The sequence below is a fragment of the Epinephelus lanceolatus genome, chromosome 3 (assembly GCF_041903045.1).
Source record: "Epinephelus lanceolatus isolate andai-2023 chromosome 3, ASM4190304v1, whole genome shotgun sequence".
Classification (NCBI taxonomy): Eukaryota; Metazoa; Chordata; class Actinopteri; order Perciformes; family Serranidae; genus Epinephelus; species Epinephelus lanceolatus.
Window position 1 is genome coordinate 49803640 of NC_135736.1, and position 27223 is coordinate 49830862.

Here is a 27223-nt window from a genome sequence, read left to right on the forward strand (position 1 = left end):
AACAGAGTAATGCATCAATAGTTGTTATTTATACATCAGGAGTACACTCAGTTTGACCTTCACCATATTTATTTTGTCCAACCCACCAAAAATAAACATTATTACAAATACTTTAAAATTATTGTAATTATCAAAAGGAAGAGCAGAAAATCTCCATATTTGTGAAGCTGGAAGCATGAAAATGTTTTTACATACAAAATGGCGCCAAATAGTTTTCTCAAGATTGATTGTTCGATGAACCATTTCAGCTGTACTTGCACATGAGCCAAGGTTTAGTCTGCAAAAACTATACGCTTGTAAAGCTGACATATAATTGTATTGAAGTAAAATTTACAATATTGACCTGTGAGATGTGGTGGAATAGAAGTAGAAAGCGGCACAAGAAGAAAACACTCAAGTAAAGTGCAAGTACCTCAAATTTGGACTGAAGTACAGTCCATCGCTGACTTTTCCTCAAGTAAGACTTTTACTTGCAACAGAGGATTTTTACACTGTAGTATAAATACTTTTACCTAAATAAAACTTTGTATTTCTTCCACTACTGGATGTCTGCAAAACTCTGATGTACTGGCCTAATATCAGCAGGATTAATGCAAGTTCTTCACAAGGTTTTTTTTATCTTTATAAACGGTTGTGTGGCACTCACACAGCCACACCATCAGCCCTGTGCAGTAACATTAAAACAATATTACACTCTAGTCTCGACCAGTGACTGTAAACTAAAGTGTGAACCATTTTCATCATTATTAGGATAAGATCATCCTTTGTTGGTCCCACAGCAGGGAAAATTGTAAAGGGGACTCTGCTAACAGGAAGCATCAGTAAAAGAAAAACAAAAAAACAAACAAACAAAACACACAAAGCAATATAGTAACTCTGAGCAATATAATAAGTGAAGTGTAAGAAAGGAAAATATGATAAAGACAGGCTGGAAACCATTGGAAGTAAAGGCATTGCACAGTTTATCACATACTGATATATCACACATAAGTTATGAGCTATTGATTATATTATATATGAGCAGTGTTGGTTGCATTTTAATCACAATTGCAATTATTATTACTATTAATGTATAACAATAATAAAGATTATTGTTATTTTAGTTTTATTTTAGAACAATAATAATAAAACAACAACAGTAATCATAATATTTCTTTTTCTGTTTTTTTTTTTAATTAATTTATAATAATAATAAAAAGTAAAATGTCTATCATTTTTATTTTTATTTTAAGTAGTATGTGGTTCCCCGGGTCGTCCTGCAGGTGGCGGTAATGACGTGCCGACAGCCACGAAGAAGAAGAAGCAGCGGTGATGACGCAGGTCTAAGATGGCGGTGCAGGTGGAGTTGTGTTGTTTGGAGAGTTTCCCGGCTCACCTGAGTCCCCTGGATGCTCTCATACTGAAATCTCACCTTAGCTCAGTTTTCCAGGATGACACCGACCCACCGACCGTCCTCTTCACCCCGCAGCGGCCTCGGGGCTCTGGGAGGCCGGGCATTTTACTGCGCGTTCAGCCGACCACCGAGGAGGAGACTACGAGCTGCGGAGCGGGAAACTCCCCCAGAGCCGAGTCCGAGCACCGGGTCCGGCTCTTCACCAGCCGCCTCTTCCTGCGGCTCCACGGACTCCAGCGGGTCGGCAGCACGGGGACCGTCCGGGCTCTGGAGCCGGTCCCCCTGGACAGACTGGTGCTGGGAGCCCGCAGTCGGCAGAGCCTCCGCTGGGCTGGAGCCGAGCAGTTCACCGGAGGGCTGCTGGAGCTCTGCCGCCCGGGACAGTGGCTGCTGGCCCGGCGCGGAGACCCGCTGCTGCTGCCCCGACACCCGCTGCTGGGAGAGGACCCGGGACAGGTGACCGTAAATACCGTCAAGACATCATCAACGGAGCATCTTAAAATAATACTTACATAATAAAACTTCAAATAATCTGAATTATCAAAGCATACCAGATCACAACAATATTAAATACTAATTTATTTCTGATTTAAACGATTAAGTGCCCACACTGTCACACTGTGGGAAAATATCTGTGTATATTATGTTATATTATATTATATTATATTATATTATATTATATTATATTGTATTATATTAGGTGACACCTGTAAATGTAAAAGCATCAAAAATAAAAAAAAAAGTATAAAAAAAATTATTAAATGAGAACTGTTGTCAACTAGAAATGTCAAAAAATGGTTTGATAACAAAAAAAGCCTTAAATATATGTATATGCATAAATATGATTAAACCTTTTTTGTCAGATCAGATGTTTTGTTGTCCTGTAAAAACAGAATTATTAATAATGATAACAATAATGTAATTTTTGAAGGACAAATGCTCATCTTATTTTCTAAGTCCATGATTATGATCTAAACAGTTTAGTTGCTCCAACCAAAGACACAAAGGTATTTAATTCAAACCAGATAAACCAGGAAAAAAAAGCAGCACATCTTCACATTGGAGAATAAAATCAGATAGAGTGGGGAAAAAAAGCCATTTTCTCCTGAGTCATGTCTCAGTGAAAAAGTCTGCCAAACTTATATTTCAACAAACTGGTAATAAAGTTTTCAGGATGCAACAAAATAATTTTCTCTTAAAGAAAAACACAGATTTACATGAAGTCGTCTTTAACGTTGCAGCGTGGACGCACACATGAAGTGAAGCTTGTTTCACGTGTAAAAATGTTGTTAATGTCAGATGTATTGTGACTGTAATGTGTTGTATGTGTGTGTGGACCTCAGAGTAACAGCTAATAACAAACATTAGAAACTCAATCACTTCACTCAGGTGTTAATGTTAAATACGTTCAGTCACTCCTTGTTTTATTAAAAAGCAAGAGTCTTGTCAGTTAGGCTGCTGGCGTCAGCGTCAGCCTGGTTCCCTCGTCGTAAAGCCGATGGGTTCAGTGAGCTACAGTGACAGTTTTGGTCAGTGGAGTCTGGTGCCTTTGACGAGAGGATAGATGAGAAGTGAAGCCTCAAACAGGCTGTCTGACAGAAAGGGAGAGCAGGGAAATACTCTGAATAAAAAAATCAGAACTTTAAGCTTGTGTTGACCACAGACCTGATTTCAGTCATTTAACAGAATAAAGGAAAAAAAACAAAACCCCACAGACTTTGAAGCGAGGGAAGTGCTAACATGCCAACTGCTTCCTGCAGGACGACGCAGCAGCTGGTTTGATGAAGTGTTTTGTGTCTGCAGGTGCAGCAGCAGCTGTTGGAGCTGCTGGTGTTGGACTGCAGTCCTGTAACACAGGGACGGATCACAGCTGACACCTCTGTGGTGCTCACAGACTGCTGGGAGTCAGTGGAGCCCCCAGGGGCCCCCTTGCCCTGCAGACCCGTCACACTGTGTGTGTCAGACTTCGCTCATTACGCCGATGGCCTGGGAGGGGGGCGGTCGCTTCTTGACAGCAGGAAGCTGCTGGGCTCGGGATTCTCCGGCGTCCTGCAGGCGCTGGAGTGCAGGGTGGACGTTCGAGTGGTGGACACTCAGCGGTGGCTCGGGGTCAGAGGTCAGCAGGGAGCTGGCGTGGACGTGGACAGCTGTGTGTTTGTGAGCAAACAGCTGCTCCTCAGGCTGGGGCTGTTCAACCAGGAGTGGGTGAAGCTGTGGGGGCCTCCTGTGGGTCACGGCGACGTGTGCAGGCAGCGGCTGGTCTCCGTGCTGGTGGTGGATTTAACGCAGAGTCCAGACCTGCAGAACCACGACGAGGTTGGTTTCATTTCGCCGACTCTGTGGTTCAACATGACCGGAGGAGACGTGATCCCAGCGAACAGCTGCACTCTGAGGATGAAGGTGCGTCACCACAACACACAGTCCTTGAACACACCAGTGGTCTCCAACCTGGGGGTGGGGACCCCCGAGAGGGTCGTGAGGTCAATCTGAACCCCTTTTTACATTTCACGCTGTTATGCCGCCTCGCTGTTCTTTATAAACGATATGATCGTGGAATGGGGGACAGAGTTGTCTCACCTTTAAGCCGTCAGCAGACGTAGTAACAGCACCGAGTCGACGTCGGTATTAAAGCCAGCAGGACCAACATGTTCTCACTCCCAACTCGTCACATGTCGCTGCTTCGTCGATGCACTGTTACGTCCACATATGATGCACTAGGTATCCTCCTGCATCTGTTGTTGACGTTCTGGGACTCCGTATCGGTTTACAGTTGTGTCTTTTCAAAATACACTTCCGTTTTCACAGGAAATGTACAGTTTCAGCTCGTTAGATGCAGACAATTTTTTTTTTTTTTTTTACAATAAACTCACAACGTTGGTAAAACAATTCGTATTTACATTTATTTTCTGGTGCAACAAACACACGTGGTTAAGTTTATAAAAAAATGTCATGGTTTGGCTCTACATGCTCACAGGAAGTGAACTACAGTCTCCTGGGTGAAAGTCCAGGCTCGCCTCATGAAGACTTTCCAGTTCCATTATGTTGTTGTCTGGCGGCATTTCAAGCCAACGCCGTCCTACAGCATTATGAGCTGAAGATGCCCAGCAGTGTACTGTACTGACCTTTTTTCTTCAGTGTCTGACAACTACGGAATGAGAACAAGTTAGCAGGATGGGACAGGTGTAACGTTTCGATGACATGTTATGTGTGCGACCCACTGCAGGAGAATAAGAACAGCAGCTGTCAGCAGTTAGCAGCTAACTCAAAGGAGGAGAACAGCAGCGGAAAATATCCACAAAATGTAAAAACAGTGAGGTCCAGGAGCTCACATGAACACGACAGCATGCCACAGTTGTTTGGTTCTGTGTAAAAATGCGAAGGCAGCGTTGGGATGAGACTTCGTAGCGGCTCTATAGCACCACCTCTGTGTAAAAAAAGGGCTTAAAGGTAAATTTCGGTTTATTGCAACAGAGGCGGTCTTTGTGGAAACAAAGCTTGTTTAGTGGACTAACTTTGCACTTGAAGGTTGCCCGTTCACTTACGTTTTAACAGGTCTGACGCTACGGCTGTATCTAGGCTAACGGCTAACATGCTAACTATTATTTCTATGTCACTAGTCACTTGAAACAAATTTAGGACGATAGGAGACAGGTTGAAATAAACAGAAATTTCCCTTTAAGAGAGTCACAAAATGATTACCAGGACAGGGAGAACAAAAAAAAATATCCTGCACATTTTTTTTTTCTGATCCGCTACAGGTAAATAGATTTCAGGTCAAAAAAGCGCTGAGACATAAAACAGACTGTAAATGCATCACATGATGAAGTTAGTATGAAGTTGTCAGTGCAACAACAGCGTCACTTTCTCTGGTCAACATCTCCTCCTTCTCCAGCTTGTTAGCCTGGAAATCCAGAGTCAAATCTAGAAAGATTTAGAGTCTGGCCCTCACCGATACACCCTTCCTACCCAAGGGGCGGCACTAACTGAGGCATCTCAAATGCTGCCGCACGCAGTTGGATAGCACGATGGCCAATCAGAGCAAAAACAAGGTGACGTATTCATTGCACTAAGCCCCATGTGTTTGCCGACCAGTGAGGCTAACTGATATATTATGCTTTTGCCGTATCCCGTCAGCAAAATGTCAAAAACGTCCTTCCTGGAAGTGAAGGCTTCAGGGCAGTCTTCTGTTCCTCTCTCAAGGAGAAAGATAAGTGTAGCTGGCTTAGTGTTTCTTCCAAAGCTAAACTGAATGGACGCGGTCCTTCGCCAGCTGCCATCTTGGCTGTTTACTTTTTGACTCCAACAGCGCAGTGCTGTCCTCATCATGTTACGCCCGCCCAGAGCCCGCCTCTGTCAGACAGACTGATCTGATTGGTCCGATGGCGATTCATCGGGCTCTGCTCGTCGGGGTCAGATCCCCGTGCAGAGCAAATTAGAATTTGCTGGGGGCGGGGCATCTGGATTTCCAGGTTACCAGCTTGTCTCAGTCGTTCCACGTTTCTGTTTTTACAGATCAAATCTTTAAATACTGTCAGTGAAATGAAGTATTTCCTGCAGATCCTTTCACATTAAAAGCCAACAATTTACAGATCAGTGTTTATATGACTCTGATCATCACAGATGGGCCTCCCACTGTCATGGAATTCCATAATCTCAGTTTCCAGGCCTGGAAAAGTCATGAGATTTGTAAAGTCCTTCAAAGTATTGGAAAAGTTATTGAGTTTTGTTGTGTTCAATTTTAATGTGACACTAATCTTCCATGGATAACCATCAATGTAACGAAACACAACAGCAAATTTATTTTCTGTAGCTTCTGAAGCAATGCAGCTCTGCTCCGTGTCGCTTTGTGTCGATGCGTGATCTTTGTTACGATCACGTACGTTTCTTCATTTTCTCCCTGCGGTCCATCTCTCCCTCCACGCGTGCCAGTTGGATGGAGTTACGTTTGAAGAGAGTTTGAATGTGACATGTTTGAATAACGCCAGTCTAGGAAAATAATGTGACTGGGTGATTTAACATGTAGGGTTGTGAATCCTAAAGTTTCTGTAGCCCACTGACACTTTTAGATTGTGCTGCATTTTTGAAACTAAGCAATAAACATGATCAGCCCAAGGCGTTTGGTTTTAACTGCACTGAAAGTACAGCGTGGTAGTTTGAAGGTACGGAGCTTTTTTTTTTTTTTTTTTTCCAAACAAAATAACCAGCGGGCCGACTGAGCACTCAGCTGTCACTCCTCCACTCTGGGATTCTACTGCTCCATGTCTGTCAAGCGCCTTTAATCATTTAATTAACATTTGGAGTTAAGGTTTGTACAGGTTTGTTTGTGTTACACGTTGTGAATAATCATGGAGTTTTTTATTATCGGTCCTTAAAAAAAGTTTTTATGCCTCCATGCCGGCGATAGCTGCGGCCAGAGGTGTTTTCTGCTTGTTGGTACATCTGTCCCATCCTTGTGAACAATTCCCTCAAGGGAATTTCTTCAGATTTGGCACAAACGTTCACTTGAGACCACTGAAAAATAAACTGATTAGAATTTAGTGTTTGAAGGTCAAAGGTCATGTTTCAGGTCATGTAAATCAATAATTCATGCGCTAATTATGACAAAACTTGACACACATGTCTAACAGAGTAAAATAATGAAGGTCAAAAGGTCCATGTTTTCACAGACATGAATGGAAAGTGGTGAGCGGAGTCAAACAACCACTGGGCTGTAATTCTAGTTTTCCATGAAAATGTGGGGGGTCCCTGAGCCACAACCAGAAGACTTTTAATGTGAAAGATGTGCAGGAAGTGTTGAGTCACTGTGACACAGAAAACGTGTAATCATGATTAGTGAATGTTGATGTGTCTGATCATCCTGGTGTCCTCTCCTTGTGTCTCAGAGGTGGAAATCGTCTCCTGCTTCTGCTGTGCCCGGCGCTCGACACTCTGACAGTTTCTGTCGCTCAGCCTCTCCAGCGTTCGCCAGCAAGATTCACATCCAGCCGGTTGTGTCTCCACTGTACAACAACATCAGCTGCTGCGACAACCTGCTGTCTGCACACTTCAGTACGCCAAGGTCAGCCTCTGTCACACACTGTGTCCCCGTTTCACACTGCTTCACTAACTGCATGTGGTATTAGTGACTAAATCATTGATTCCCAACCTGGGGGCTCTGACCCTTATTAGGGGTCACCAAAGCTACATGGGGGGCCCAGAGGCCTTCTGGATTTTAAGAGGTGTAAGAAAATGTTTTAAAAAATATATAGCAGGCTTGTAAACTTGGAACCTGAACAATTTCAGTGAACATGTCTTGTATCATAAATGGAAGATGTTTTCAGAGGGATTAGGGCACGATGTCTGCAAAATATGTTACAGATATCTACAGAATATAAATGACCTCACACAGGAGCAGACTCCCAGTCTGACCAGTTTGTCCTCTGCTTCTGTGCAGACTGGTTTCACAGGGAGACATCCTGACAGTTCCTGCTGAAAATCATCCCGACCTGCTGGAGAACAACTCAGAGGGAATTCACAGGTACCACACATCCGTCCACAAACATACGTCCACGTTCGTTCATCTGCCTGCTGAAGGCTGCAGAGGACATGTGGTGGATTCAGAGTATTTTCAGGGTTCCTACGCAGTTTGGAAAAGAATGGAATTTGATTGAGTCGTTTCCAGGTTTGGATTAGTGTGGGAAAAAACAGGAAAGAATGGAAACTATTAGTGTTCCCAGGCCCCTGTTCTCTTTTCTAAAATATAAAACTCAGAATTTCGAAAATGACAAGAAACGAGTGTTTCTGATGGTGTTTGGAGCCGGTTGTGCGACTGAGCGCTGAGCTGCCTCTACGCCTGTGCGTCACAGCCTTTTAAACAGCTCTGACCCAGGTACTTTGTAATTGAACCAAATCCAGACACCTGTGACCTCATGACTTTGAAAGAAAACGAGGCAACATCTTTGAATTGTAGGATACGTAGCATCAGAAACATTTCTGCTGTGATGTAATTATCAGGAAAGTAAACAGATGATCTTTTCTGTGTAAGGAAACCGTACCGTCGTCGTTTCTACGTTTTTTTCAACCTATATTCAGTTGAATGCACACATATTTAATGTTCAAACTGATAAACTTTATTGTTCTCTGTAAATCTGCAGCAGGTTGTAATAAAGCTGTGACAGGAGCCTGTTTCCTGTCACTGTGTGACATCATCACCTCAGTCAGTGTTTGGGAACTGAGGACACTAACTGTTGAAGTTCATCTGACTTCAGTGTCTCAACAGTCCCATGATGCACCTCTCCGGGGTCGACGCTTCATCATGTCCCACACATGTCCAGTGGGAGACAGGTGTGGACTGCAGGCAGGTCAGTCTGGTACCTGCACTCTGTCACTACGGAGACACGCTGTTGGAACACGTCACAACATGTCTCGATGTCTCGCTGGAAGAAGACGGGACGTCCCTGAAAGAGACGGCGTCTGGATGGCAGCATATGTTGCTCCAAAACCTGGATGGACCTTTCAGCATTCATGGAGCCTTCACAGACAGGAAGTTACCCATGATGCACCTCTCCATCCCATCACAGACAGGAAGTTACCCATGATGCACCTCCATCCATCGCAGACAGGAAGTTACCCATGATGCACCTCCATCCATCGCAGACAGGAAGTTACCCGTGATGCACCTCCATCCATCACAGACAGGAAGTTACCCGTGATGCACCTCCATCCATCACAGACAGGAAGTTACCCATGATGCACCTCCATCCATCACAGACAGGAAGTTACCCATGATGCACCTCCACCCATCACAGACAGGAAGTTACCCATGATGCACCTCCACCCATCACAGACAGGAAGTTACCCATGATGCACCTCCACCCATCACAGACAGGAAGTTACACATGATGCACCTCCATCCATCACAGACAGGAAGTTACCCATGATGCACCTCCACCCATCACAGACAGGAAGTTACCCATGATGCACCTCCACCCATCACAGACAGGAAGTTACCCATGATGCACCTCCACCCATCACAGACAGGAAGTTACACATGATGCACCTCCATCCATCACAGACAGGAAGTTACCCATGATGCACCTCCACCCATCACAGACAGGAAGTTACCCATGATGCACCTCCACCCATCACAGACAGGAAGTTACCCATGATGCACCGCCACCCATCACAGGCAGGAAGTTACCCATGATGCACCTCCATCCATCACAGGCAGGAAGTTACCCATGATGCACCTCCATCCATCACAGACGCTGGTAACAATCTGGATGGTCCCAGAGGACAGGACGTCCATTTGCTGGTCAGAGTCCGTCTCACATGAGCTCGGGCTCAGAGAAGTGGGCGGAGCCTGGTAGAGTCTGAACTGTCATTGGTAGTTGCAGCGATGTGTTTACTGACAGTGGTTTCCCAAAGTGTTCCTGAGCTCATCATGTTGGTTTGTAATGCAGAGCAGTGTGAGGGGTCAAAGGTCACGGACATTCAGTGTTGGTTTTCAGCTTTGCCCCTGACACGCAGAGATTTCTGCAGATTCTCTGAATCTTTTAATAATATTATGGACTGTAGACGTGAAATCCGTAAATTCTGTGAGTTGATAAATGTTCTCAAACTGCCGAACTGTTTGTTCACAGTTTTTAGTAATTTGACGTCTCTGCTTGTGAACAGCGGAGCCTGTCAGGATGCTGCTTACACATGCAGTCATGATATTATCACCTGTTAGCACTGAACCTGTTTACCTGCTGAATGACGTCCTCCCCAGTTTTTGTTTCTCCTGTACAAACTTTATTAGAACATGTCACAGCATCAAATTCCTAACGAGTGTTGATTTACAAAAAACAATAACGTTTATCACTTTGAACATTAAACATTTCGTCTCTGCTGGATTCAGTCGGCTAAAGGTCCAAAAGATTTGCAAATCATTGAATTCTATCTTTATTTACATCTTACACAGCGTCCAGACTTCTTTGGAATCAGGGTTGTGAATTCTCCTGTACTGTTGATACATGATGAGTCTGTGTGACCTTTGACCTCCGTCAGGTGTCCAGTGCTGTTCTTCAGAGTGCAGAAGGTGTGTCCGTCTGCAGAGACAGAAGAAGAGGGAGGAGGAGGAGCTTACCTGGCTGACAGACTGCACACCTCTCTCTACATGGTGACCTTTGGCCTGTGTCTGTGTGTAACAGCAGCCCCTTTTACACAGAGGTGGCGCTATAGAGCCGCTACGAAGTCCTGTCTTTATGCCACCTATTTATTTTTACAGAGCTAAATGACCTCAGCGTCATGCCACTGGTGTGATGTCAGACAGCCTGATGACATCATGGAATCAAGAGAGGCATGACATGTAACACACCAGCGTCGTCCTCTAGTGTGACATATATCATACGTGTCAGCAGCTCTTTATTAACAATAACAATGACATCACATGTCAATAACAATCATTTAGCGTCCCTGTTATATGGCGGCTGATCTCGCCCTCTGCTCGGAGGGTAAGGAGCTCCTGGACCTCAATGATTTCACTGTTTGTGGACATTTTCAGCCGCTGTTCTTTTTTGATTTAGCCGCTAACTGCTAACAGCTACTATTTAAAGCCGCTACAAGGAACTTTTAACTGGACATGCAAAAGTCTCTGGTTTCTGCTGATGTCTGTGCGTGACCTACAACAGCAAATGAGACCATCGGTGTGAAGATAAGCTATTTCTATATAGTGTATATCCATATCTTTAGGAAACTGTCTCCGGGTCCGCCCCAGGTCGCTTCCAGGACGAAATGATTTACGGCACTCAGACGGCACACGTCATCTTACCTAGCTGCTTACATTTAGTGACTCTTATAAATAGTCGCTATTCCTCCTCCTCGACCCGACGTCCGCGGGGAGTTAAAATAGCAGCAATCATCGGGTAAAAGTTCTGTGAAAGCACTGGACTCACCAACAGTCAGCCACGTCTCAGTCACACAGAGAAAATCCAATCCTCGGGAAGTCAGGAAATCCTTCAGGATAAACGTTTTGTTCGCTAGCGATCTAGCATTTACCAGCCCAATCCTGGCAGGAGCCGGTGGGTCCACGGCGTTAGCTGTCCGGGGAGCCACACACAGAGGCCGCAGGCTGTGCAGATTCACCCCGCGCCAAAGGGGACTAGGAGAGCAGGGGCCGCGGGGCTGGAACACCTCATCCGGGCCGACGACAGGTACCAGCCAGGCGTCAACAGGGTCCAGTGAGTGCCGAGATATAAAGAGGCGAGGCACCGCTCCATACTCAGTCCAAGAAGCCGTGGAAGTGCTCACCAAACAGGCCTTCAGCCTTACCAGCCGACCGCTGCGTTTACCCGGCGGCGGTGGCGCTTACGCCGGAGAGGTGGAGCTGGGGCGCGGCAGAGGTGAGCTGGGATCCCCGATAGGAGTGGGGCAAAGTTTTCCCGTCTCGTTGTTTCATTCATCCCCAAAACAAACACATGCACGAGCCAATTAAGCGTCTTTACGACAATACGCGCTAGAGCTCATGGGAAATGTAGGCTTCATTCCGGCAAAACACTACCGCTTTTCGCTTGTTGCCAAAATCAACTCAAAATGAAAGTTCCTTGTAGGGGCTTTAAATCTCCCACCGTGCGTTGCAGATTTAACACCTCATCAAAATGTCACACCTGTGCTGCCCATGATCCCGTCCTGCCGCCTGTCCCGTTAGTACAGACATCATTTCAGCGCCATTACTACCTCCGTTCTGGCTCAGGTGCGAAATAACTCCATTCCACGATCAAACCTGGTATACAGAACGGCGCGGTGGCGTTACGGCGTGATATTCCCGCCCTGATATTCCCGCCCTGAACAGGCTGTATAAAAGGGGCTAGTGTGTGTCAGAGTGTGTGTGTCTCTGGTGGCTGACTGTGTGTGTGTGTCCTCAGAGAGCGTCCACCAGCAGCCCCGTCCCCTGTCTCTGTGTGGACGGCGGCTCGTCTCTGTGGAGCAGTCTGTCTCCTCCGGGCCTCACTCAGACCGTGGAGCTCCTCAGCAGCATCATCCTCCCTCACCTGCAGCACAGGTAAGTCACCTGTGTGCTGCCAGCTCGGACAGGAAGTACTGTAGAGAGAAGCATGCTGGGACATGTGCTTAGTAATGTCACTGTTTTGTCTGGTTGTAGCAGCTCTCTGTCTGGCTGCACCATCCTCCTCCACGGTCCTGCAGGAAGTGGAAAAGTAACTTCGGTCAGCGCTGCGAGCCGCAGGCTAAACCTTCACCTGCTGAAGGTATGATGTTTTCTCCTCCTCCTCTTCTGAACCTCCATCTGCAGAAGGTGCGTCTTCTTCTTCTTCTTCTTCTTCTTCCTGTTCTTCTTCTTCTTCTTCTTCCTGTTCTTCTTCTTCCTGTTCTTCTTCTTCTTCCTCCTCCTCTTCCACATTAGTGATGTCATCATCCATCTGATTATAACACAGCTACGCTCAGGAACAGCCGGCTTTTCAAAATAAATGCAGCTTATTCTCATGACATGTTCCTCCTTCAGTGTGTGTGTAGATACACTTCCTGTTGTTACCTGTGTGCAGGTAGACTGTGTGAGTGTGTGTGCTGACACTCCTGCAGCGTCGGAGGTGAAGCTGAGCTCGGTGTTTCAGCAGGCCGACGCCCTGCAGCCCTGCGTCCTGCTGCTCAGGAACCTGCAGCTCCTGCTCACGGCTCGAGGAGGTGCAGAGGAGGACGGCAGAGTCCAGGTGGCGCTCTGCCAGCTGCTCCACAGCGCCCCCAGCAGGTCACTGACCGCCTCTAACCCTCACACTGTAACACTGATCTGTGATCAGGTCAGCCAGCTCATGTTGTCTCAGTTATCGACAGGAAGTACCTCAGACCACCATCATTTGATCCTGAACTCCAATCAGCACGTGAACTCCTTCTGAGGTTAATTAAAATGTAATTAGTGGTTTTAATTGAGGTAAATTTGAAGCTGTGAATGACTTCCCCTTCTCTGTCGAGGTATGACGGCCGTCGGTTGAAGTGAATCATGCCTCAGAGGGAAAGTAACACAGCTGTCTTTGTGTTTCAGTGTGGTGGTGGTGGCGACGGTCTGCAGACCTCGGGAGCTGTCTGCAGGAGTCATGGCGGCGTTTGTCCACCAGGTGGCGTTGGAGAGCCCCACCGAGGAGCAGCGGCACTCCATACTGGTCAGCCTGAGCCAAGACCTTCACCTGGGGAGAGACGTCAACCTGGAGAGACTCGCCAAACTCACTGCAGTACGTCACTGTTAGCAGTCAGGACCCAGACCAGTATAGACCAGTATAGACCAGTCATAGATAGAAAAGTGATAGAAAAGGGGTCCTTTAAAATGGCTGTGAGAGAAGAGCTGTGTGCAGAGGGTGTTTTAATTTAGTCTAAACTCAGACAGTGAGAATGTCCACCAGTGATTCCTCCTCCTCCTCCTCTTCCTCTCCCTCCTCAGGGGTTCGTGTTGGGGGATCTGAGTGCTCTGTTGGTGGAGGCTGGTCGAGCTGCCTGCAGGAGGCTGATTCACACCTGGTGAGACTAAATGTTAAAGATCGTAGGCGAGGCTGTGGTGATAAAATAAATTTGGGATGAACTATGAGCTGCAGCGATTTACGGGTTCTAAGGTATACTGTGATGTAAAAGTTGACAGTTATCCCACCTTATCTACGATATAGGAAAAACTGTGACTGGACAGAGAATCTCTACTTTATCTGAGTTGCTTTCTAAGAGGAGACTTTTTACACAAACTTCCATCAACGAAATGGTTTCAGGTTTCAGTATTTGTAATAAAACGTGTTACGCCTCTGTTTTTATTCTGATTGATAATCATCTAAGTTCTTTGATACCATGATACAGTCAAACCTGCGATACTTTCTGAGATCATTATCGTAGCATGAAAATCTCACACCGTGCAGCCCGAGGATTAACCCCACCTTACATCACGTGACTCCCAGCTTCTTTCTCCAGTGTGAATTTGTCCTGCTTGTCCTCTGTCTTCTGCGTCTTTAACTGACAGTGTTCATTTCAGAGGAGAGTTCTCAACGGGCTGAAAAAATTACAACCTGAACCGACCCGCATGAGCTGAAGCCCAAACACGACCTGTCCGACATCATCAACATAAAATACTGAGCCTGAGCTCAACCAAACCCGACCCCCCTCCCAAATGCACGAGTTAGATTATAACGCCCAGGACACACTGGCTGTGTGGTGGCACAAACCACGCGCTTCTCCATTGGAAAATGAACCAGCTCAGGGTGCCCACTAGCTGACCTGGTAAAGCAGGCACCCCATGTACAAAGGCTATGTCCTTGCCACAGTGGCCGCAGGTTGGATTCCAAACCATGACACTTTGCTGCATGTCATCTCCCCTCTCTCCCCCCCTTTCACGCTATAGCTGTCCTATTGAACAAAGGCCAAAAGTCCCCAAAAATATCTTTAAAATAAAAGACAAGTGACCAGCTCAGTGGATCACCGACTCTCCATGGTGTATTTCCCCACCAGTGAAACTCTCTGCTCCGGCTGGGAGGAGGGACAGAACCTGCCTGCTCCCCAACCCTTCTCCCCCTCCCTGGACTTTTTAATATGTTTATATATTTACATTTTTTTTCCACAGCCCAACCCGGCCAATCAGCACACATTTTCAGCCCGAGCCCAGCGCAACCTGTCGGACGTTTTGGGACCCGTCGGGCTCAGGTTGAGATTGAGAACTCTAGTTCAGAGCAAAAAACGGTTTGGTCGGTGCAGACTGTAAGAATTAAGTTTATCTTCTTAAGAGCGTTATAACGTGTGTGTGTGTGTGTGTGTGTGCACGCACGCGCAGTGGTTGTCAGCAGGAGGAGGATCTGTGCTCCAGTGGAGTGACCATCCTGAACCAGGACTTCACCTCCGCCCTGGAGACCCTGCAGGACGCCCAGTCCACGTCCATTGGAGCCCCCAAGGTGATCACACAATGAGCCTGTAAAACAGTTCCTATGATGTAATGTGTCTGTGGGCTTGTTGAGGAGTTCCTCTGCCTGCTGCTGACCTAAACATGAATGACTGCATCATGAAGAAACCAGCCAGGTGTTGTATGATGTCCTCTCTGACTCTGACCCCGCTGCTGGTGGAACTCTTTTGTGTGAACAGATCCCTGATGTGCGTTGGGAGGATGTTGGAGGTCTGCAGCAGGTGAAGAAAGAGATCCTGGACACAGTTCAGCTTCCTCTGCAGAGACCAGAGCTCCTGTCCCTGGGTCTGAACCGGACTGGAGTCCTGCTGTATGGACCACCGGGAACAGGGAAAACTCTGCTGGCCAAAGCTGTGGCTACTGAGTGCTCCATGACCTTCCTCAGGTAGACACACCTTCACCTTCCTCAGGTAGACACTCCTTCACCTTCCTCAGGTAGACACACCTTCACCTTCCTCAGGTAGACACTCCTTCAGCTTCCTCAGGTAGACACACCTTCACCTTCCTCAGGTAGACACTCCTTCACCTTCCTCAGGTAGACACACCTTCGCCTTCCTCAGGTAGACACTCCTTCAGCTTCCTCAGGTAGACACTCCTTCGCCTTCCTCAGGTAGACACTTTTTCACCTTCCTCAGGTAGAAACACCTTCACCTTCCTCAGGTAGACACTCCTTCAGCTTCCTCAGGTAGACACTCCTTCACCTTCCTCAGGTAGACACACCTTCACCTTCCTCAGGTAGAAACACCTTCACCTTCCTCAGGTAGACACTCCTTCACCTTCCTCAGGTAGACACTCCTTCACCTTCCTCAGGTAGACACACCTTCACCTTCCTCAGGTAGACACTCCTTCACCTTCCTCAGGTAGACACACCTTCACCTTCCTCAGGTAGACACACCTTCACCTTCCTCAGGTAGACACTCCTTCACCTTCCTCAGGTAGACACTCCTTCACTTTCCTCAGGTAGACACTCCTTCACCTTCCTCAGGTAGACACTCCTTCACCTTCCTCAGGTAGACATTCCTTCACCTTCCTCAGGTAGACACTCCACCTTCCTCAGGTAGACACTCCTTCACCTTCCTCAGGTAGACACTCCTTCAGCTTCCTCAGGTAGACACTCCTTCACCTTCCTCAGGTAGACATTCCTTCACCTTCCTCAGGTAGAAACACCTTCACCTTCCTCAGGTAGACACTCCTTCACCTTCCTCAGGTAGACACTCCTTCACCTTCCTCAGGTAGACACACCTTCACCTTCCTCAGGTAGACACTCCTTCACCTTCCTCAGGTAGACACACCTTCACCTTCCTCAGGTAGACACACCTTCACCTTCCTCAGGTAGACACTCCTTCACCTTCCTCAGGTAGACACTCCTTCACTTTCCTCAGGTAGACACTCCTTCACCTTCCTCAGGTAGACACTCCTTCACCTTCCTCAGGTAGACATTCCTTCACCTTCCTCAGGTAGACACTCCACCTTCCTCAGGTAGACACTCCTTCACCTTCCTCAGGTAGACACTCCTTCAGCTTCCTCAGGTAGACACTCCTTCACCTTCCTCAGGTAGACATTCCTTCACCTTCCTCAGGTAGACACTCCACCTTCCTCAGGTAGACACTCCTTCACCTTCCTCAGGTAGACACTCCTTCACCTTCCTCAGGTAGAAACACCTTCACCTTCCTCAGGTAGACACTCCTTCACCTTCCTCAGGTAGACACTCCTTCACCTTCCTCAGGTAGACACTTTTTCACCTTCCTCAGGTAGAAACACCTTCACCTTCCTCAGGTGGACACTCCTTCACCTTCCTCAGGTAGACACACCTTCACCTTCCTCAGGTAGACACTCCTTCACCTTCCTCAGGTAGACACTCCTTCACTTTCCTCAGGTAGACACTCCTTCACCTTCCTCAGGTAGACACTCCTTCACCTTCCTCAGGAAGACACTCCTTCACCTTCCTCAGGTAGACACTTTTTCACCTTTCTCAGGTAGAAACACCTTCACCTTCCTCAGGTAGACACTCCCTCACCTTCCTCAGGTAGACACACCTTCATCTTCCTCAGGTAGACACACCTTCATCTTCCTCAGGTAGACACTCCTTCACCTTCCTCAGGTAGACACTCCTTCACCTTCCTCAGGTAGACACTCCCTCACCTTCCTCAGGTAGACACACCTTCATCTTCCTCAGGTAGACACTCCTTCACCTTCCTCAGGTAGACACTCCTTCACCTTCCTCAGGTAGACACTTTTTCACCTTCCTCAGGTAGAAACACCTTCACCTTCCTCAGGTAGACACTCCCTCACCTTCCTCAGGTAGACACACCTTCATCTTCCTCAGGTAGACACACCTTCATCTTCCTCAGGTAGACACTCCTTCACCTTCCTCAGGTAGACACTCCTTCACCTTCCTCAGGTAGACACACCTTCACCTTCCTCAGGTAGAAACACCTTCACCTTCCTCAGGTAGACACTTTTTCACCTTGCTCAGGTAGACACACCTTCACCTTCCTCAGGTAGACACTCCTTCACCTTCCTTAGGTAGACACTCCTTCACCTTCCTCAGGTAGACACTCCTTCACCTTCCTTAGGTAGACACTCCTTCACCTTCCTCAGGTAGACACTTTTTCACCTTCCTCAGGTAGAAACACCTTCACCTTCCTCAGGTAGACACTCCCTCACCTTCCTCAGGTAGACACACCTTCATCTTCCTCAGGTAGACACTCCTTCACCTTCCTCAGGTAGACACTCCTTCACCTTCCTCAGGTAGACACACCTTCACCTTCCTCAGGTAGAAACACCTTCACCTTCCTCAGGTAGACACTCCTTCAGCTTCCTCAGGTAGACACCCCTTCACCTTCCTCAGGTAGACACTCCTTCACCTTCCTCAGGTAGACACTCCTTCACCTTCCTCAGGTAGACACCCCTTCAGCTTCCTCAGGTAGACACTCCTTCACCTTCCTCAGGTAGACACCCTTTCACCTTCCTCAGGTAGACACACCTTCACCTTCCTCACGTAGACACTCCTTCACCTTCCTCAGGTAGACACTCCTTCACCTTCCTCAGGTAGACACCCCTTCACCTTCCTCAGGTAGACACTCCTTCACCTTCCTCAGGTAGACACTCCTTCACCTTCCTCACGTAGACACTCCTTCACCTTCCTCAGGTAGACACTCCTTCACCTTCCTCAGGTAGACACCTGTCCGAAAAATAACAGTCAGAACAAAACACAGGTGACATTTTCATGCAGGTGACTTTAATGTGTGTGAACCTGTTTGTGTGTTTCAGTGTTAAAGGTCCGGAGCTCATCAACATGTACGTGGGTCAGAGTGAAGAGAACATCAGAGAAGGTCTGTTTTCACCTGAAGGATCCTTCTGCTTCATTTCAACCTGAACTCACTGAGTTAATGTTAGTGTGTGTGTGTGTGTGTGTGTGTGTGTGTGTGTGTGTGTGTGTGTGTGTTCAGTGTTCTGCAGAGCGCGCTCAGCTGCTCCGTGTGTCGTCTTCTTTGATGAGCTGGACTCTCTGGCTCCCAGCAGGGGGCGCAGTGGAGACTCTGGAGGGGTGATGGACAGGTGAGTGTTTACCTGCCCTGATTCCAGCTGTGTCACTGTGTGAATGAACTTTGCAATCTTTTATAGACGTAGTTATTGACTTCTTTTACCACACCTTCTCTCTTGTTTTTGTACTGTTTGTTTAGTTTTATTATCCAGTTATTCATTTAGACTTTTGGTTCATTTTTTTTTCAATTATTTAGAGTTTATGTTTTGTTTTATTTACTCTTTTATTTAGGCTTTTTTTTATATGTTTTATTTATTTAGATTTTTTTGTTAATTTTTTAATATTAAAACTTTTTGTTAATTTTCATTACATTTTTTATTTATTTATTATTCTTGTTTTGTTTTATTTATTTAAATATTTAGGCATTTGTGTATTTTATTTCATGTGTTATTTATTCATACTTTAAGTTTTGTTTTATTTATTTATAATTTTGTTAAGTTGTATTTAGGTATTTGTGTTTGTTTAGTTTTTTTATGAAGTTATTTTTGTGTGTCTGTTTCTTTTGTCTTTTATTGTGACGTCGTCTGTGACATCAGGATCAATAAAGTTTGAGTGAATCTCTCCGTACAGAGTCGTGTCTCAGCTGCTGGCCGAGCTCGATGCTCTGCACTCGTCTGTTGGGGTTTTTGTGATCGGAGCGACAAATCGTCCGGACCTGTTGGACCAATCACTGCTGAGGCCGGGCAGGTCAGAGGTCACACACGCACACACACACACACACACACACACACACCTCAGTGTTTCCCACAGGATTTTGGGAAACTATGGGGAGGGCAACCCCCGAAGAAAATTTTGAACATTGTAAATTGAAATGAATTTGTATACAAAATGTACTCTTTATAGAGTATGTAATCATCAAGTTTTGAAAAAGTATTGCAATTTAATTTTGTCTTTAATGTTATTATCTTATATTAACTTTGTAATATGATTATCTTATATAATGTTATTACTATCCTAAAACATTCTCCAGGTCCTCTGTAACTCTGCAGGACTTATTTCCACCCTGCCCAGCAGCAGTACTGTGGCGAATGGTCCCTAACTGCGGGGAGAACGGAGCAGCCTTCCCCGGAGGTCCGCCGCTTTTCCCGGTCCCTCTTCTACATACTTTGGGCTCTAGTTTCGCAGACCGGGCGAGGTGGGGGCGCAGCGCACCTGCGCTTCGCCAACTGGGTGTGGTCAGGCAGATTTTGTAAGTTTGGCACATCGTGCGCGCTGGCGCAGCTACTCCTCTTTCCCACCTCCGTCCGTCCTACCTGCGCAAGTCGGAAAGAGGGAGGAGAGCAGGCGTGGAGTGGGTTTTACACACATCACAGCGATCAAATGAGCCCCTCTCCTCGCCCTTAAATGCGCCGCACAAAAGCGTAATGAGAGTTTACTGAATTTGCCATGGCAGAAGAAAGCAGCAGCGTCAGACGACCAAACTTCTCCCAGGAGGAAACTGATGTTTTGGTCTGGGAGGTCCAAGCTCACAGTGTCTGAATATACAGAACTGTGAGCAGACCTCCACGGGCTGATGATGCAAAGGTAGCCTGGGAGGAGGTCACCACAATTGTAAATCAATGATGCGTTTCTCTCGTGTGAGCGCTCTCTCTCTTTCTCTCTCGCAGTCTCACTCTGTTTCTTTTCTTTTGACTTTTCTAAGATGACAGATGCTGAATATATACTCCCTATCTGATGCTGTGGCTGTTTGTGGCTGGCTGAGAGGGATGTGAACTCATTAGTTTGCAGCTGTTTAATCAAATCAGGTTGGGTTTCCATTACGCGTGCCAAACGTGCCAAACGGTGCCAATCCCCTTTGATCTGACATCAGATGTGACGGGACAGTCGATATAGAGATACATTTATGTGCTGATTGCAGATAGTTGCATTGAATAGTGGTTTTTGTGGGTATTTATTGCATCCTTAATGTGCCTGATATTCTGGAAACCTGCCTGTGAGGTTTTGGTGACATGTGCGCACTATCCGCCGGTCAGCCAAACTTCGGCTTACACCGGCTGCGCTCCCCCTGCGCTGACAGTAGACCTGGTTTCAGATGGCGAGCTTTTAGTGCACCTTCGGCGAAGCCTTTTGGCACGAAACTGTCACTGCGCCAAGCTGGATCTGTCGACACCTCCCCCTGCTGCGCCACCACACCCATCTCAGCGCACCTCGGTCTGCCAAACTACCAAACTGAGCGCGCCTCGGGTTGCGCTGCTCGAAACTAGCTCTGCGCGGGGTTCGCCACCCTGCGCGGCACCGGGAAACTAGAGCCCCTTGACTTATTTCCACCCAGCCGACAGTGGGACTTATATTCATTGTGCCGACAGTGGCTTGGAAAAATGCCCATAACCGTGTCACACGGGGAAGAGGGAAGAGGGAAGACGGCTGGAGTTCCTCCAATATTTGCAGTTAGATTATCATATTTTTTTATTGACAAAAATATAGGCTGCTTCGGCTGATTTTTTTTATGCGCACATGTGCCCCTAAATATTTTTTACAGTTCGCACACACCTATTTTTAGTGGAGTGAAACGCTCGCACTGTCAAGCGCTGGATCTGACAGCCTGAGCACATCGGCACAAAACGCTACGGCGTTTGAGATATTATTTATATCATGAGAAGTCAATACTTTCGGCAGCCTAAATCTTTTATTTAGAAACTATGGCAGGTCAAATTAAACTATGGCGGGCCGCCATAGTTTTGTTAATTAATGGGAAACACTGCACCTGTATCACTGCTATCATGTAAAACCTGTTTAAAAAATCCTTTAATCTGTGTCCAGTATTTATCATGTGGAGGAAACCTTCAGTAAAGTTTAGATGTTTTTATTTTTCTGTGTTTCCATGAACCTCAGATTTAAACATGTTGTTTCTCACATTAATGAAACCAGAGTTCAGACTGCTTTGATCAAATTTTATTTTCAAAGTGTGATTCTAAACAGCTCATCAGGTCAGTCTGAGTCTTATTTTAACACAAAGTCCGTCCCATGAGGACAGATGTGTCCCTGTGATCCACAGCTGTGACATGTTAAACTGTCTCTCTGTGTCCTCTTCAGGTTCGATAAACTGGTCTACGTTGGAATCAACGAGGACCGAGCCTCTCAGCTGCAGGTCCTCCGAGCCATCCTAAGAAAGTAAGAGCAGCTCCCCCTGCTGGGCCACAGCACACCTACAGTTAGTCTGGACTAGGGTCAGAGCAACAGAGGCTGAATCCAAATGTCCGCACGTCCTGGAGATTAGGGGCCGTACACATGCCAGGTTTTTTGCACTCTCAAATTCATTGTTTTTAATCTAGACGTGTGGCAGGTGTGCTCAGACACTAGAGCAACACCGTCGTGCTGCACAGGCGTTCCCAAGCACCTGTTTTTCAGAGCGCAACACCTGAAATAAACTGAAGCTGAAAACACACTGGTGTCGCTGTGGTGAGGCGCGTCAGGTGGAGGCGTCATGCTGCAGCTCGCTCAGCTCCACAAAACATGTTTGCATGCAGATTTTGCACGTTAGAAGACATGGAAATAAAAATAAAAATTAAAAATTGTTATTTATTCATTAGCAAAATAAAAGTGCAAAACACCTCCATCAGTCATATATATATATTTTTCTGCTTACAAGCTGAGCAAAGCACAGTAAATTAAAAAGTGTTGATTAGAGTGGATTAGTCCTTTAATGTGACTCTTTGTTCCTGTGGATTGTGAGCGGAGGATGTTGGAGTGTTTTTGTCACCTAAATGTAAATAAAAGTTGTGTTCAGATTCCAGCTGGACGCTGCTGTGGACCTGCAGCAGGTGGTGGAGCGCTGCCCCGATCACATGACCGGCGCCGACCTGTATGCCCTCTGCTCAGACGCCATGACGGCCGCCATCAAGAGGAAGATCTCGCTCATCAATGACGGTAAGAAAAGGCAGACACCACTTCTGACAGGAAGTCCAACATGTAAACGACAGAGCTCAGACACTTCCTGTCCTGAAAGGTAGATAGATAGATCACTCGTTCATTTACACACCAAACACTTCTGATATGAATCCATTTAAATCTTCTCATCGTCAAAGACTCTGTCACTGATCATCTAACGTTTTCCTCGTGTGTTGTTCTTCCATCTGTCAATAACTGACAGAGGGGTTGACTTGTAGCTATTTAGTTTTCACTAATATATTTTCACACGAGGACATTACTGTAAAACTTCAGTTAGTAGCCCGGGCTATTATTTGCTTAAATGACTGAACTCAACTGGTCTATATTTGGGACAGGCCTTTAATTCCTTCCACACTAAACTGTTGCTCAGCAAAGATCAGGAAATACAATGAAACTGTTTATTCAAACCAGTATGAATGTTAGGGCTGGGTTAAAATAATCGATTCATTTGAACGACCCGATATCGATTCGTAAAATCCGAGATTGATCTATTAACGCACTTTTTCTCACTGATGTGTGAAGCTTTAATCCCGTTAATCTCGCCAGTAGTGAACGGGCCGCTGCACTAAGTCACCAATGACTGTAGTCTTGAGAATCTCCGATGTCGCCGGCGTCTGGTGTAATTTATCATTGTGCTGCAGCAGCCCCTCCTCCTGCCGTCTGTGCGTCGGGGTTGCTGCGCCACTTTACACACACACACACACACACACACGTAGTACAGATGCCGCCATACAGACAGGAAGTGAAGATAACTTGAGCTGACGACAGCTACGCTTGTTACTGTGAGGAAAAAGTCAACACTTTATCAATACAGCTGATCAGCAACATGTAAACATGTAGAGAATATTTCAGTCTGCTCTGTCCGCAGTCTGTCATCCACCGCCGCTGACATCATGTTATAAACAAGCACAGAGGCTTTACAGCTAACAGCCAGTGGCGCCGTATAGGGGAGAAAAGTTAGGACGATTGGCGGCATCCTGCAAGGGGTGCCAGCTGGGACTCCATAGTTCTCCTGGGGGGATTCCACGCTCACGTTGGCAATGACAGAGAAACCTGGAGGGGGTTTATTGGGAGGAACGGCCTGTCTGATCTGAACCCGAGTGGTTTTTTGTTTTTGGACTTCTGTGCGAGTCATGGACTGGCCATAACAAATACCATGTTCGAGCACAGGGAGGTTCATAAGTGTACCTGGTACCATAACACCCTAGGCCAAAGATCAATGATCGACCTTGTGGCCACCTTTTAAGATGGGGACCACCAGTTTGCACTGAGCAGTTCAGTTCATAGTTTCTGTCTCCACAGTGAAAGTTGTGGATGGTACCAACAGAAGCGTTCCTTAGCGTCCCCATGTTTGGTCCCCCCTCTGTTGGGGTACCTAGCACACAGATCTGGTACTAAAAGGTGGAGCTAGAAACCCTGCAGTCTGATTGGTCAGTAGAGGACGGTCACTCTGACACGGACAGGAATACATATTCCTGTCAAATACGGCGGCGCATTATAACGGCTTACTGGCGAAGAAGTCCGGCTCCAGGTGAATAACTTGTTGTCAGGACTGCCCAAAAGTACCTGAACAGCTGAGCCATGGCGGCACACAGTATGTGTCGTATCAGAGGAGAAACTTTAGGGACTGTTCTTTACTTGTCAGGGGAGGAGGGTGGCTGGTTGATTTTTATTTTATTTATTTATTTTATTTTGATCCCCCCTATGTTCATCACTTATTGATGCTGTTTTTGAAGTATGAATAAGTCAATAAGTAATTTATTCCATTGAAATATCACTGATGTATTATAGAAAAGTGATTTATCTTTTTATAAATGACAAAAGGCACATCTGCCTCAGAACCTTGATACTTTCATTGGTATTGTACCATGGGTCCCAACTGAGGGACAAGGAAACACTGAACATTATAGGCTATAAGATAATCATATTGCAAAGATAATATATATAAGATCATATTAAAGACAAAATTAAATTGCAATATTTTTTCAAAACGTGATGATTTTACCTTTCTGTACATTTTATATACAAATTCATTAAATAATTTTGCTTGTAAATGTCTATTTGCATCACGTTTATCACGGAAAACACATTATTTGATCAATTTACATTGTGCCCCTAAAGTTCTTTGTGCGCTCCTTACTTTTTCAACTTAGGAGCACATGTGCTCCTTGGGAAAAAAGTTAGCGTCAAGCCCTGATCCCATGGAGAGAGACTCTCACTGCAGCCTGTTCTATTTTGTTGTGAAAATGTGGGCGTGCAGCCTCGTTCTGTGGACGATAAACCAGGTGCAGACTTCCATCTGTGTCACCGCTGATGAGGAAATACAGCGAGTGCTGGACGGAGCAGTGAGTGACAACAACCCCGCCCACATTTAAGAGGACTGTCTGAACACACCGAGGGTCTAGGTACCATGTCTGAAGGCTTACTGCTGGTTCCAAAGGGACTGGACTGAAAGGGTTTGGTGGAGACGGGGCTATAGATGAGGACTGAACTGTAGTAATGTCATTAAGTAGAATTGTTATCAGTCAAAATCACATTATGGCTGACATGTTGCCTTGAACCAGTTTGAACCAGTCCAAAAGCAGCTGTTGATATCTACAGTTTCTGTCACTGCAGATTACGTGGTCAAAGAACAAAGAGGAAGAACTGTTTGACACGACAGAAAAAAATAACAGACACATGAAAATAAAACTTTTTAATTCAAAGCAGCTGATTAAGAAAACCATGGAGGTCGACTTCATTTTAACTCTGTCCATCTGTCTGTCTGTCTGTCTCTCCCCCCGTCTGTCTGTCTGTCTGTCTGTTTGTCTGTCTCAGGTCTGGACACAGAAGACTCGCCTGTCCTCGTCTCCGTTGAGGATTTCTCTTCAGCGTTAGAAAATTTCATGCCGTCAGTTTCACACGAGGAGCTACTGAGATACAGAAACATTCAACAGAAGCTCACTGCCAAGTAGAGACTGATGATGATGATGATGATGATGATGATGATGATGATAATGTTCACCACTCAGATGAAGGTCTCATTTAAAGCACATATCAACACTGTAAAATACTGTAAATGTAAATAATGTAAACAAAAGTTAATTTATGAAATTCTGAGATGTAATTATTAAATATTGCCGTTAACCTTGACTAATGAAACCAGACGTTAGAGTTCAGTTTTTCTCTTGATGGAATCATCGTTACATCAGATGCTAATGATGATTTCTAAAGGCTTTTCACAAAAATCACTTTTACTATTAACAATTACTTGATTAATGTTGTGATATTCCAGCTCTGCGTTAACTGCAGTACCTCTGCCTCATATTCTTATTCTTATTACATCAACTATAACCAGTGTTAAATATACACATGCATATATAATGTTGTAAAGCAACCTTTTAAAGGGTTGGATCATGTTGTCACACAGAAATTTAAAAATCATATCCAGGTGTGAAGGAGAGCTAAAATGTTGGGATTAAAGAAAAAGTCGCAAAACTTGAAATAATGCTGATTTTATCACTTTTGTCAAAACAAAAATTGAAGTAGGCATTTTTTTTTTTTAATACTTTACAGATGGTTCCTGGGCAGAGTGTAAAGAAGCTGCTATGAGACGCAATGAAAATACATTTTCATTATCAAATCTGTTAAGGCTGATTTCTACATTTCACTGCAGTCATAAAACTATGATACAAAGTTATGAAATTTCAGTGGACAAAATCACAACCTCTCAGTTCACTGATCATTTGGAGATTTCTCAATTCCATCAGTTCAGCAATAAACAAATTCAAAAAACTTCAACGACTTGGCAGATGATCAGTTTTTGCTTCACAAACTCATGACATGGCAGAATGCTAAGCTATATACAGCAAGCAGGTTTTATTTTTTTAAATTTTAAAATGTCAGTATCACCTCAACAAATAAAGCAGTGCAGGATAGAGCCAAAGGCAGAGATAATCAGCAGTAGAATTAGATGCAACTAAATTTCCCCGTCCTGTTCACTTTGACACTCGATGAAAAGGAAGCAGCTGCGACCCAAAATGTCTCGTTTGAGTTTGAATTAATGTCACAGTTGAAACACACAGGCGACAGTTACAGATTCACTGAGAGCAGCATTGCTAAAACAAGAGCAGAACACCTGAACGGTTTGTCGTACCATTTTCCCGCCTTTTTTTTTTTTCACTCAAAATCTAAACTTCTAGCTAGCACGTTAGCCTGTCAGAATGTTAGCGGGCCGACTGTCACATTCTAATGTAAAAACCTTAAAATGATAAGACAAGATAATTTTCTGGCATCATGTGATGGTAATGTAGCTTAGCCAGTTAGCTGTCTTATACTCTAAAGATAAAAAGGAACAGTTAGTATAGTTAGCTAGTTGGTTGTTGCCAACTACTCCTCCGACAGTTCAAGCTTTTTCATCATAGTTACTGATACATTAATTTTACCACACATCATAGAAAGTTAAAATATTATTGCGAAAAAAAAAAAATCGAAATTCATATCCCCAACTTTTTAGCTA

The 27223-nt window shown here is 45.5% G+C and overlaps 1 protein-coding gene across 3 annotated transcripts; it reads left to right on the top strand.

The window, feature by feature from the left end:
- The first annotated feature begins 1308 nt into the window (after positions 1–1308).
- Positions 1309–25863, top strand: pex6 (peroxisomal biogenesis factor 6). 3 transcript variants are annotated; one of them, XM_033624763.2, is made up of 18 exons: positions 1309–1849; positions 3197–3793; positions 7276–7451; positions 7827–7910; positions 10421–10532; positions 12277–12413; positions 12513–12618; positions 12913–13115; positions 13407–13593; positions 13800–13876; positions 15165–15282; positions 15470–15675; positions 18564–18625; positions 18743–18851; positions 19408–19524; positions 21871–21948; positions 22565–22704; positions 25543–25863. In XM_033624763.2, exons 1-18 carry the CDS (start codon positions 1328–1330, stop codon positions 25677–25679), a joined length of 3168 nt encoding a protein of 1055 aa, XP_033480654.2. In that variant the 5' UTR covers positions 1309–1327; the 3' UTR covers positions 25680–25863. The 3 variants fall into 3 exon arrangements, with proteins under 3 accessions (XP_033480654.2, XP_078022835.1, XP_078022836.1); XM_078166709.1 differs by having other exon boundaries at positions 12516–12618; XM_078166710.1 differs by lacking the exon at positions 3197–3793.
- Positions 25864–27223: the final 1360 nt, after the last annotated feature.